Source organism: Tiliqua scincoides, chromosome 3 (assembly GCF_035046505.1).
Source record: "Tiliqua scincoides isolate rTilSci1 chromosome 3, rTilSci1.hap2, whole genome shotgun sequence".
In the NCBI taxonomy this organism is placed as follows: Eukaryota; Metazoa; Chordata; class Lepidosauria; order Squamata; family Scincidae; genus Tiliqua; species Tiliqua scincoides.
In genome coordinates, this window is record NC_089823.1 from 160002159 (window position 1) to 160015174 (window position 13016).

The 13016-nt window shown below is 45.0% G+C and overlaps 1 protein-coding gene across 1 annotated transcript in view; it reads left to right on the forward strand.

The window, feature by feature from the left end:
- Nucleotides 1–1324: 1324 nt before the first annotated feature.
- The window catches only part of LOC136644324 (putative lysosomal acid lipase/cholesteryl ester hydrolase), a 30639-nt gene continuing 18947 nt past the window's right edge, over nt 1325–13016 (forward strand). Inside the window, exons 1-3 of the mRNA XM_066620100.1 lie at nt 1325–1426; nt 4077–4194; nt 11345–11543. Of these exons, the coding sequence (XP_066476197.1) occupies nt 1325–1426; nt 4077–4194; nt 11345–11543 (419 nt within the window). The remainder of the gene's footprint in view (nt 1427–4076; nt 4195–11344; nt 11544–13016) is intronic.

Genomic DNA, 13016 nt, shown 5'->3' on the forward strand with positions numbered 1-13016 from the left:
TTATTCGGGATGCCTGCTATCATTTCTTGGTTTGGACAGTAGTCCATCCTGACAAGTCCTTTCTTGATCATATCGCACACAAAGTGATTTCTGATATCTATGTGCTTTGTGTGTGCATTTTGGCTTTCTGATTGTACCAATCTGATACAACTCTGGTTGTCTTCAAACACTTGGATTGGCTTTTATTCATCTATGCCCAAATCACTTAATAACTGACAAAGCCACATTAGTTCTCTGCATGTTTCTGATGCAGACATGTACTCGGCCTCTGTAGAAGAAAGAGAGGTTTGTTTCCTGCTTGCCCAGTTTATTACTCAACCCCCATACAGAGCCACATGTCCACTGGTTGACTTTCGTTCAGCTCTGTCTTCTTCCCAATCTGAGTCGGTGTAGACTACTAATTTAGGCTTTACACTGGCTGGCAACTTCAGTCTGAAGTCTTGGGTGCCTTTCAGGCACCTTGCAACCTTTTAACTCCAAGCCAGTCCCATTTTGTGGGAGAATTAGTTTTTCTGCTCAAAATCCCTACAGCAGTAGCAATGTCTGACCTGGTTTTGTTGGACAGGTAAAGCAACCAGCCTATTGCTTCTCTGTATTGTGTATTGTTTGGAAAAGTTTCACTTTCATCCTTTTGTTTAAGAAAGTTGGTCTCCATTGGTGTAGCTGTTGGGTGTGCATCTTTGAGTCCTAGTGACTCCAACAAGTCCAAAATCTTTGTTTTCTGACTGAAAAGAAAACTTCCATCTTACTCTCTGTCCACTTGCATACCCAAGTAATAAGTGACATCTCCTAGCTCCTTAATTTCCATCTCTTTGGGACTTTGTTTCACATGGAAACGAGGATGATATCCTCGTGTTTTAGAAAATAGACCTCTGCCAAGCATTTGCAAATTGGACCAAAGTTGCAGCAGCATTTGTAAAATGGAACAAGGCTTGCTCCTCTATTTTGCTCTCACCACCTGGAATGGCTCCAAAGTGAAGGAGGATGGGCTGCTTGTATGGCATGTTTAGGCGCCTACAAAAACTTAGTGCTGTGATTCCCCTCCTGCTATGCTACTGCCCAGCACCACCAGCTTGGGGAGTACTACCAATGTTGCTGCCAAGCTCAGGCAAGGAGACCAGGGGCAGCAAGGCAGGTAGTAAATATACCAGCAGAATCCCTGGCAGAGGCTTACATGCCTGCAAGGAAGGCAATGGACAAATCAGGCTTCTCTCTGCAGTCCCTCTCAGCTTTCAAACCTTTCTTTGATTCTCTAAACAGATATTTTCAGAGGCTAGACACTATAAATACTGAAATTACTGATATTATCTTATACAGGTCTACAATGTGGCTGTTTATGGTGTTCGCATGCTGGATCCCACAGTCTGCAAATATGGAGGAATTAATAAGAAAGAGACACCTGAATCCTCAAGGATTTATGAATGTTGTAAGTTACTTATTCAGATGCGTTTTAAATACTGGTTGTACGTTGCGCTATCATGGGAGAATCTCATGCTTTTCATTCAAACCAATTTTCAGGATGTTTCTCAGAAGGAGCTTCATCCCTGCTCAGGTTATTTCAAAGGGACACATCATACATAAAGTGTTTGACTCAAACTTCCTTCCACATTCCAGGATCTGGATAACTCACAGAGCTTGAATTCATCAGTGGTACCATAGACAGGGGGCTTAGCTGCATGGACCATATGTTTTGTTTCTCACGTCCATCCATTCCTGTGCAGTGGTTCACCATAATGATGAACTAGGCAGTATGCCTTTCACTACAATTGACCATTTTTCCTTTGGTTGTTTATTGTGGTCTGGACAAGACCAGCATCTCCTAGCAGGGCAATGGCTATTCTCAGCAATCAAATCAGATTGGGGAGACTTCTGTCTGCTCAGAAGTCCCATTGTAGTCAATGGAGCTTACTCCCAGGATAGTGTGAAGAGGGTTGCAGCCTGAGTGAGGAAGGACAGGCAGGCTGGCAGGGTAGAAGCTGCCTCCCCCACCTTCCCCCCCAGCTCTGGCTTCTTCTCTTCCCCACCTCTGGAGTCTGTGTCCTTTTTTCCTTCCAGCAGGGTGCCTCTGGAAGGTGGGGGGAGTTCTTTAGTATCCATGTAAGATAAGCAGACATCATAACCGCCATATCTATTGGAATGGAGGAAAATCTGGTGAGGAGGTAGATGTGGTGTCAGCAGTGGCCCCTTTAAGGGTAAGGCCTGGGCATCCAGCGGAGTGTGCTGCACAGCTGCAGCCACTTGAAGGCAATAGGGCCCTCAGGGATATAAGGAGCACCTGAGGCAGGAAGGGGTTGTGGGTTGTAGAAGGAGTACAGGTTGGAGAGGAGACTGACTTGGCTTATTGACTTTGACACTCTGATTTGACTGACTTACTTTGGAATCTGACTTTGGACTGTGACTTGGCTTGTTGACTTTGGACTCTGCCCTGGATACTCTGACTGACTTTGTGACTAATGGACTGCTGGAGACATGAGTTTGAAGTGTGGCTGCTGTGCCTAAGACCTGCTGATGACCCAGGGTCTGCTGTAGTGGTGGGAGGCTGCTGGCAGGAGAGAGGACCTCTGCAGGTTGAACAGGCAAGCTACCCTGGAGGTGGGGTCCAGCAGGACTGCAGGGCAGAACCAGGGTCATTTGTTGGGGAAAAGAAGGGGAGCTAATTTGCTTAAAGTGCGCATAATTCTCCAGACAGAGAATGGCCTTGGAATCAGGCAAAACCCCATAGAGGACCAGGCATCTGAAAACACAGGACAAGAATGTATGAGAAAACTAACTAAAAGCTACAAGAGGGGGCTACATTATAAAAATGGGACCTATAAGAGCATAAAGGTTAAAAAAAAAAACACTATATAAGCAGTGTTATCTTCATTTTAGATGTCAAAAGGGTTTTGTGGCTCCAGAGGTTTTTTTCCCTCCTGAAAATGTGTCCAACTGGCTCTTTGAGTGTTTAAGGTTGCCGACCCCTGTTCTAGTGGTAAGCCCAGAACTTATGCTGATGGATTGAGAGAACTGTCAACGTTAGGCCCTATTAAGATTGGGGTGTAAGATATTTTATTAATGTATCTGTTTGGTTTAAATATTCCAACTCCTTTCTAATGCCCACTTTTGGCTAATTAACACCCTTCTTTTCCAAGAACAGCTGTGGTGTGCAAAGAAATGAACAGAACTCCTTATCAGTTGAGTAATTAACAAGCATTTATTGTTACAAACACAGGCACTCCTGCAAGTCCTCTTGTCCAGAGGCTTTCCCTCCCCAAAACTCCACATAACTCAGTGGGTGAAGGTCCAAAGTCTCCAGTCCATGTGCAATCTGGTCTAATCTCCAAATCACAGTCCAGTCTTCCTAATTCAGTCTTCTGCAGCAGAGTCTCTCCTCTCCAGCAGAGTGTCTCCTCCAGCAGGGTCCTGGCAGTTCTCTCTTCTGTGTCCTCCAGCAGAGTCCTGGCAATCCCCTTCTCTCATAGGTATGGGTCAGGTAGCATATCCCTCTGGGTCAGAGTAGCTCTGTCTGGGTAGCTTTGCTCCTTCTGAAGCTGCCTTTTATCCTTGTATGTCCCATTAAGTCCAAATGCAGCTCAGCTGTGAGCTACCTCCTTAGCTCCTTGTTCAGTCCAAAATAGGCTCAGGTGAGCCATCTCTTCAGTCCATGTCCATTCAAAGTCCCATCAAGGTCGAATTAAGCTCAGGTGTCCATCCAGGTCTCCACTGGCCTTGATTGATTACAGCTGTGGAGCCAGCCCTGCCCTTCCCAGAGCTGTCAAATAGCTGTCAAAACATGGAATTGCTGTCAACACCACATCATCCACCTGATGATCTTCTGATCTTCCATTACAGTATCAATGCTCTCAAACTTAAGAATTCTATTTTTGTAGGGCATTGATGCTCCGTTCAGATACTAACTGCAGCTTAGCAGGGAGAAGGCATGAGGAAATGCATTAGTACTAGTAGACAGTTCTGATAGATAACTTGTTACTATTTCATGATACTTCATTAAAAAATATGAGAACGCTGGGCCAGTCAAGTTGCTTAGCAGTACTCCTGGATACTTTTAGAATCAACGTCATTTTCTTTTCCTGCAGAATGAAATCATTAACTATTGGGGATACCCCAGTGAAGAGTATCAAATCGTGACAGCCGATGGCTACTACCTACAAGTAAACAGAATTCCATATGGAGTGCACAGTCCTGGACCGAAAGGTATTTTATGAGGAGGCGAGAGTGTTTGTACAACTGTTTGAGTCTACTATTCATAAGATTGTCAACAGTCAACAGTCAACAAAACCTTTATTAGGCATAAACATTTGATAGGTGAGAACTCTGTACAAAAATCGTAGATGGTATAAACCTAAATAGTACACAAATATATGTATAAGTGCACACCTATGAGAGGACCAGGAATGCTTGTAATGAAATTGAAGACCAAGGTACTGGAATTCCTTGACCTGCTGTATAAATTTTCCACTGAAAAGCCAAGATTGTGGTTTCCAAGAGTTCCCAAATACCATAATTTTAGACTTTTCATAATTTAACTGCAAAGAGTTTGTTGTAAAATATTCAATGCAGGCTTTGACCAGTCTCCATAAGCCTATTTTTGTATGTGAGATCAGAGCCATGTCGTCAGTATATAAAAGTAAAGGGACGTCTACCAATCCTAGTTTGGGGCAATGCGAGTCAAGCTATGTAAAGAAGGGGGCCAAATCATTGATGAAAAGGATGAACAAAGTGGGTGCCAGCACACAACCCCCTTGTTGATCGGGATTGGAGCTGAAAGGTCACCCTGTGGGGATAATTTCACTTGACAGGAAGTGTTTAGATGTTGATGGCATCCTTCAGTCTCAGAAGACTATGGTGTCACGCTCTGAATGGTGGTTCTGGAACAGAGTGTCCTCTCCAGTGCGCGAAGCCTGGGTAAAGTAGGTATGGAGGATAGGCTGTTACCCATGCAGCAAATCCCCCCTCTCCACGTCGCTGAAATGGTCCAATGGAAAGGCAGAGGCCAATACGGTTGGTTCCAGCGGCATCGCAGGAGTTGCCAGAACGTGACTGTTCAGTCATGAACTGCCTCAGGGACTCCAGCTCCGGATTTTGCCTCGAGGTTGACTCCTGAAGCCTTTTCCATAACTGAATGTAGCCACAAGGCAGTGGAGGTTTGGGATCAGAGTTTTCCTTCTCTCAGATGAGCTGCCTTCCCAGGCTGACGAGTCCCATCTACCCGGTGGCTGTTTAGTCGCCTCTTACGACAAGTACAGCCAAACTGTACTTGTTTAGGTGTAGGACACAAATTAATTCTAATAGTCTTTTGTCAAGTCCCATCTTCTCAAGTTTTTCCCAGAGTCTGTCCCTATCAATAGAGTCAAAGGCAGACTTTAAATCCAGGAATGCCACATAGAGTCGAGATTTATTTTGAGTAACCTGTTTGAAAATTAAGTGGGACAATATCACACAGTGGTCGATTGTGGACTTGTTTGGTCTAAAACCTGCTTGCTCTGGACCTATGATGTTATACTCAGATATCCAGGAAGAAAGTTTTTCCAATAAGTGGGATGCGTACATTTTCCCTGCGACATCCAAAAGGCTTATTGGCCTGTAGCTAGAGGGAAGGTTCTTATTTCCTTTTTTGAAAATAGGGAGCAAGATTGATCTGGTCCAGGATTCTGGAATTACTCCAAATTTATTGATTCTTGTGAATAGTTCTGCGATGATTGGTGCCCACCAGTCTGGTGCTGCTTTATAGATATCTGAGGGAATTGCATCTGGGCCAGCTGCTTTACCATGTTTTAGCTGGTTAATAATTGAAAGGATCTCATCCTCTGAGACAGCAGGCCAGTCTGGGAGGTCTGGCGGGATGGATGCCTGAATAGCAGAGGTTGATTTGGATTCATCAAAGAAAATTGATTTAAAGTGCGATTCCCGCAATTTGGCAGGGATTGTGGTAGTACCAATTGACTCTTTATGAAAACAGCCTGATATAATTTGCCAAAAACTCTTAGCATTTTTTGATCCGATAGCATTGATTAGCAGTGACCATCTTGCTTCTGCAATACGATGGATCGAGACTCTGACAGCTTCCTTCAGGTGGGCAGTCAGCTTGAAATATTGGCGTAGAAGTGTTTTACTGTTAGTGTCTCTAAATTTTTTGTAAGTGCTGCAAACGGCAGTTTTTAGAGATAGGCAGATCTGATCAATCTTAGAGTCATCTCGCCCACCCTCAGCTCTTCGGGATGAGGGGATCTTACCTAATACTTTCAAGAGAGTAGATATTAAATCCTCGAAAAAGTGGACAATCCCTGGTTGATCCAGAGTGGACAACTGAGGGATTTCCTTGGCTTGTATAAATATATAAAATGAGTCCTTAGAGTCTGGGTCCCATTTAATTCTTTTTGTTATGTTTGGGTAACCTTCTTCCTCCTGGGTGTTAGTGTTATGATAATGATTTGGGAGATAGTCTAAATCATACAGCAGAGGAAGATGGTCACTAGACTGAGGGTATCCAACACAAAAGTTTGCTATCTGGGGAAGGAGTTGAGGAGGAACCAAGATATAATCAATGACACTTGCACCTCTAGATGAGATGTAAGTGAATTCTCCATTATGCCCCAATGCGTCTAAGCCGTTTAGCCAAGTGAGGCCATAAGTGATACAAAATTTGGCTAGAAGCAGCCCCACAGCATTAATTGTTCTATCTTTCGATTGCCTTTCGAATAGATAGGTCTCTGGCAATATCATGTCAGTAGGTAAATCCCAAAGTTGATGAAAGATGTCAGAATTATGCCCCACCCTGGAATTGAAATCTCCTGCGATTAGAATCTTATAAGAGGGAAATTTACCAGTCAGGTTATTGATTATACCACTAAGATAGGCCCATTGCTTTTCAGTTGCAGATTTATCTTTTAAAGGAGGCATATATATGTTAATTATCATTATGCTTTGGGGCATTAGCTTCACCTTGATCACTTGTATTTTGCAAACACTATCAGCCATAAATAGCAATTCATGATTGAAAACAGGTTTCACTAATATAGCAAGGCCTCCAACTGGGAAGCCTTTTACTGCATTCTTCCGTGCAGGTAAAGATATAGAAACAAACCCATCAAACTCAATAGGTCTAATTGCCCAAGTTTCCTGCAGTAAAATAATATCTCGGTCTCTTAAAACAGGATCTAGCTCTTTTCCACGAGTCTTTGCAAACCAACCAGCGATGTTCCAGGAAAGGATTTTCAGCTGGCCCTGTGGAATGCTCTGGGAGGGGTAGGTGAAAGTCAGTCTGAAGAAGTTGAAGTTGAGAGGATTTGAGTATCTGGATCCCTCTGATTTCTTATAAGAGGATGTCGTGTCCCTTTTTCAGGGGTAGTGTCCTTAGACAGTCTTGACTTGGCATCTAGGTTGTTCAGCAGATTTGCCCCTTCTGGGGCTATCTTGGTTACTGGGAGAAGATGAGTGCAGTCAGGTGTAGAAGGTATCGCCACCAATTGGCTAGATAGAATATCCTCTGATGAGAGCTGTGGTAATTGTGCTGTAGCTTCCCCTAGATTAGCAAATACTGTCTGTTGTTTAGTTGGTGGAAGTGAATTACATGTCTCTGCCGCTGCTTTCTCCAATACGACCATTGGTTGGAAAGGGCCACTGACAATGGACTCTGTAGATGGTGAGTCCAGATTATTCAAAGGCAGTTCCATAGGCTCAGAGATCTGAGCCACGTTGACAGATGATAAACCTTGAGAGGAGGTCAGACTACCTCCAGCTGGAGGCTCCTGATGAATCTCTGCCTGGAGAGATCGCCTCTGAGGAGGGGCCGCATCTGGAATAAAAGTTGTATGGTCTCGTGAAGAGGTAAGCTCTTAGATGATACAGAGCAGCAAGGGGTCAGTATAATGTCAGTTAGTTCTTGCCATACCGTCTCCAATTTCTTGACCATCCTTAGTTGTTCCTGTCGGGGAAGAAGTCTAAATGCCTCCAGGGCCTCCCTCAGTGTGTCCTCATCGATGTCCAGGAGCAGAGATAGATCTGTTGACTGGAAGCTTGTGTTGCTGCTGAGAGAGCCAGTTTTCCGAGGAGACATCATAGTTTGTGGAGGGTCATTAGGTGGACAATGGGGAACATCACCAGTATTTGTAGTCACCTCAGAGCTGAGCATAGAGTTCTTAGAAGGATGTTTCCTGGCACATTCCATATCTATGTCAGGCATCTCATCTTGTGGCTCTATAGTTGAGTTAATGACCCTCTCAGGGCACCTTATTGAAGGTGAACCCATATGATCTGTCCTGACCAGTTGGTCATTTAGTGTTGCAGGGGGTCATTGGTTCAAACCTACAGAAGCAGTTGAAACTCTTTTAGCAGTCAGCTCTATGGATGAAAGATAGTCTGGAGTTTCAGACAGATCTGCCAAATTCCATGGGTTATTGGATTCTTCAGCAATTTCCATACTATCCAGCTCAGTGGCATCGAGCTGTATTGGAAGGTCTAACCTAGGATTTCCAGGCATTGTGCCCACAATGGCATCAGCTGTTTCATTAACATCCAAAGGGTAGCTTACCGACTTAGATTTAGTCTCCCTCATTTGTTCCTGCCGTGTGGCAAATGTATACATCAGATGGGACTCTGGCAGAGCGGCCGGGGAAAGCTTTCCACATATGTCTTTGTCAGTCCCTGGATATCGCAGGTTGGAAGAGCGATTCAGCTTAGTTAAGGCAGTTTCTAGGCAAAAGGTTAGGCTTTGCAAGGTAGCTGAGTCCCTTTCAATAGTGTTCTTTATTATATTTGGACTCGGAGAATTTGTTTGCTCATTAGAGGGGGATGTTGCTGCAGTCTTATCAGCTGTCTGGGCAGGCAGCCAAGAATCACTTTGTGCAGGGATGGAGGACGGCACAGTGGTCAGAGGTTTCAAGCTATGTGTGGAGGAGGGCAGCAGCTCTTGATTAGAGTCAGAGAAATCAGAGAAGACTCTCTTCGCTGTTATTTTAAATGTGCTGAGAAACCTTCTCATCCGAAACAGAGTCAGGGGAATTGTAGAGGTGTCAAAAGACAAAAGGAGTCTGACTCTAGATGCAGGACTTCTTAGCCAATGGGCACTTATCATGTCAATTTGATTAAGGTCCATACATAAAAGTTTACTTAAAGAAATTTTTACACAGAACCTGTCCCTCCATTTTCCATAATTTACTGGCACTCTGCCAACCTCCAGAAGAATTTGGTTTGCTTGGAAACAGCATGAACGAGAGCCAGCAGCTTTAGGCAGAGAGACAGGTTTGATCCTAGATTCTTTCGCAGAGACAGAGGCGTCCTTGGGCATTATCTGCGTGTGGCTATAAGCTTGTTGCTGGAGAGCTGCCCTTGGGTCTTGGGGCTGATTGCTCCTGCAACTTCTTTTGTAGTGCATCAATTTGGGAGGATATAAACTTAAGTTCCCGAAAGATTGCCAAAACTGTTCTAGCCGCAACAAGGGAGTGATCTCCCAAAAGAGTTAAGACGGAGGTATTGCCTGGTTCAAGGTCCACCAGTTCCTCTTGGTCCCCATGAGCTAGGTCCTTATCTCCCAGTGCATTCTCATGAGCATAAACATTTAGTGAGATCACTTCAGGGCAGGACCCATTCTTAGTGTTTCCCAAACATGGTATGCTGTTATGTTCTTCCCCCTCCAAATCAGTTTCAGTCTCTAGGTAGCCCGAGTTGTTAGATGAAACAGGGTTGGGAGTAACACTTACAGTCTCGTTCCAAGATGTTATTTGGTCCAATCGAAGTTGTTTAGAGACCTTCAGTGAGGAACTGCTGCCAGCTCGCTGCCTTTTCCTTCTCCTGCCCATGTTTTCAATCCAAATCAATCCACCTCATATGATTGATCTACTGTTATTTCAGGGCAGGAAGGGCTGCAGTGTCACTTCTCTTCATCCCAGCCTGCAGGGGTGTGAATGTGCGTTTGCATTGAATGAGAGGAGTGATTGGGAGGCTTTTTTCATGCAAAAGAGAATTGTGAGAAAAGGATTTCAGTTTGTGAACCACTGTGGGTTCCCCTTCTCCTCCTGTAATTCTCTTATTGGGGCAGTCTGGCATATAATTTGCGTTCAGGGAAATGAAAAACCCATTCAGTGTCATCAGAGTAACTACAGGACAGTTGCTTCCCTCTGTAAGATTCTGAATGACTACAGGACCACATGAGCATACATGAAGTTAGCCTTAGCTGTGCTTGTGCTGCAGTGATGTAGTCAGGAGAGGCAGGAGTGGCAGAGCCACACTGAACCCAACAAGAAAGAAAAAGCCCAAGGACCAAGCAAGTAAATAGAAAAAATGCCTTGCCTTTCTGCTCCACTCCTTTCTTTTCGAGCCTAGTCAATGAGTTAAGCAGCACGTATGCACACATTACAATACATAGGGAAGCAGCCAGCAGTTTTGCTACAATCATGGCTGGCTTCCAATGAAAAAAGGGCAGCCTGCAGGGGCGTGTGTGTGTGTGTGTGTGTGTGTGTGTGTCTGTCTGTCTGTCTGTCTGTCTGACTGTCTGTCTGTCTTGGTTTCATTTTGGCTGAATGAGAGGGGAGGGGAGTGACTGAGAGAAGTTTGTTCACGCAAAACAGAACTGTGAGAAAAGGATTGCAGTCTTGTGAACCACTGTTGGTTCCCCTACTCCTGTGATTTTTTTTTTATTGGGGCAGCTGGGTATATGATCTATGTTCACTCAAATGAAAGGCCCATTCAGAGTTATCAGAGCATTCTGATAGTCTTTATATATAAGAATACCCCCCCTCAAAATTGGGTCACATGATGCAATTAACTGCATGTCTAGTATGGTTTTTAGATTTAATGGCAGCATTCTGTTGTGAAATGGTTGGTGACAGCACATGTCATGTGCCAGTGGCGGCCATTTTGTGAGTGCTGCTGCAAGAGGAAGTGGCACTGTTGTCTCCCTGCCCGAGCATGCTGTCCCTGTTGGGGACGGTTATCAGGTAGTGGGGGTGGAATGTGCGTGGGTTGTGAGAGGAACAGTGGAGTGTTTGGGAGGGGCTGGAGAAGAATGCTGGGCAGAACAGTGCTATCTGTATCAACAAGGTGGATATAGACAGCAAGGGGTTATGCTGCTGTCGTCATTCCCCCCCCCCCCAGCAATGAGGCTGGTGCAGATCCAAGGTGACCCATTGGCTGAATGGACGCTTACCCCAGGATGTGGGATCCTCCAATATTTCCATGACTGGCCCCCACAGAGGATGCAGCACATTGTATTGGCAGTGGGGTGTGGGGGTAATTCAGGATTGTGCTGCCGAAGATGTCCAGGTCCAGAATACACCTCCCAGGTGCCACCTTGTTGTCAAGGCAAAATGACTAACCTCAGATTCCACAGTTTCTGTTTCTTTTCCAGGGCATCGGCCAGCTGTATTACTGGTACATGGTTTCCTGACTGAGGGCAGGTGCTTGATTGCAAATCTCCCCAGCAACAGTCCAGCATTTTTCCTAGCAGATGCTGGCTATGATGTCTGGATTCTAAATTGCAGAGGGACCACCTGGTCTAGAAGGAACCAGTATCTGTCTATCGATCAGGAACAATTTTGGAATTTCAGGTAAGCCCAGGAAAGAGTTCACAGTTTGAATAGATGGGAAAATTTTTTGATGAAGGTGCACTTTTGCCTTCTACCCCTCTGCAGTTTTATTCCTTGAGTCCAGTAACTATTAACTCATTGCAGTGAGGTTTTCATAAACATAGAGACTCATTTCATACAGTTAACTTCAAATCAAAAACTTTTCAGAGCTTCCAAATAAATGGCCACCAAGAAGGTCAAGTGCATCTTTACTGATTACAAAAAGAGAAAATGGCAAACGTGTTAGTTATTTGAAAAAGATTTACAAAGTTGATTGCCTACCTAGTGTGAATCCTGAGTTGTTATTATCCATACTTACTGATAAACCCATTCCAGCATTCTTCTTAGTTGGTAACTTTCAGTCTCGAAATACTATGGTATCCCACTCTGAATGGTGGTTCTGGCACAGTGTCTAGTGTAGCTGAAAAGGCCAATTTGGGAGTGGCAATCCCTTCCACACTGGGAGCAACTGCAGTCTGTCCCTGGTCTGTCTCCCTGGCTTTCCTTCTTTGTCTCTTTGCCTCATTGCCTCAGTCTGTTGGCCAAGTGTCTCTTCAAACTGGAAGAGGCCATGATGCACAGCCTGCCTCCAAGCGGGCCGCTCAGAGGCCAGGGTTTCCCACCTGTTGAGGTCCATTCCTAAGGCCTTCGGATCCCTCTTGCAGATGTCCTTGTATCGCAGCTGTAGTCTACCTGTAGGCCGTTTTTGCTGCACGAGTTCTCCATAGAGGAGATCCTTTGGGATCTGGCCATCATTCATTCTCACGACATGACCGAGCCAATGCAGGCGTCACGGTTTCAGCAGTGCATACATGCTAGGGATTCCAGGTCGTTCCAGGACTGAGTTGTTTGGAACTTTGTCCTGCCAGGTGATGCCGAGGATGCGTCAGAGCCAGCGCATGGAAAGCATTCAGTTTCCTCTCCTGTTGTGAGCGAAGAGTCCATGACTCGCTGCAGTACAGAAGTGTAGTCAGAATGCAAGCTCTGTAGACCTGGATCTTGGTATGTTCCGTCAGCTTCTTGTTGGACCAGACTCTCTTTGTGAGTCTGGAAAATGTGGTAGCTGCTTTACCGATGCATTTGTTTAGCTCTGTATCAAGAGAAACAGTGTCGGAGGTAGTTGAACCAAGGTACACAAAGTCATGGACAACCTCCAGTTCATGTGCAGAGATTGTAATGCAGGGAGGTGAGTCCACATCCTGAACCATGACCTGTGTTTTCTTCAGGCTGATAGTCAGTTCAAAATCTTGGCAGGCCTTGCTAAAACGAATCATGAGCTGCTGGAGATCTTTGGCAGAGTGGGTAGTGACAGCTGCATCGTTGGCAAAGAGGAAGTCACGCAGACATTTCAGCTGGACTTTGGACTTTGCTCTCAGTCTGGAGAGGTTGAAGAGCTTTCCGTCTGATCTGGTCCGGAGATAGATGCCTTCTGTTGCAGTTCCAAAGGCCTGCTTC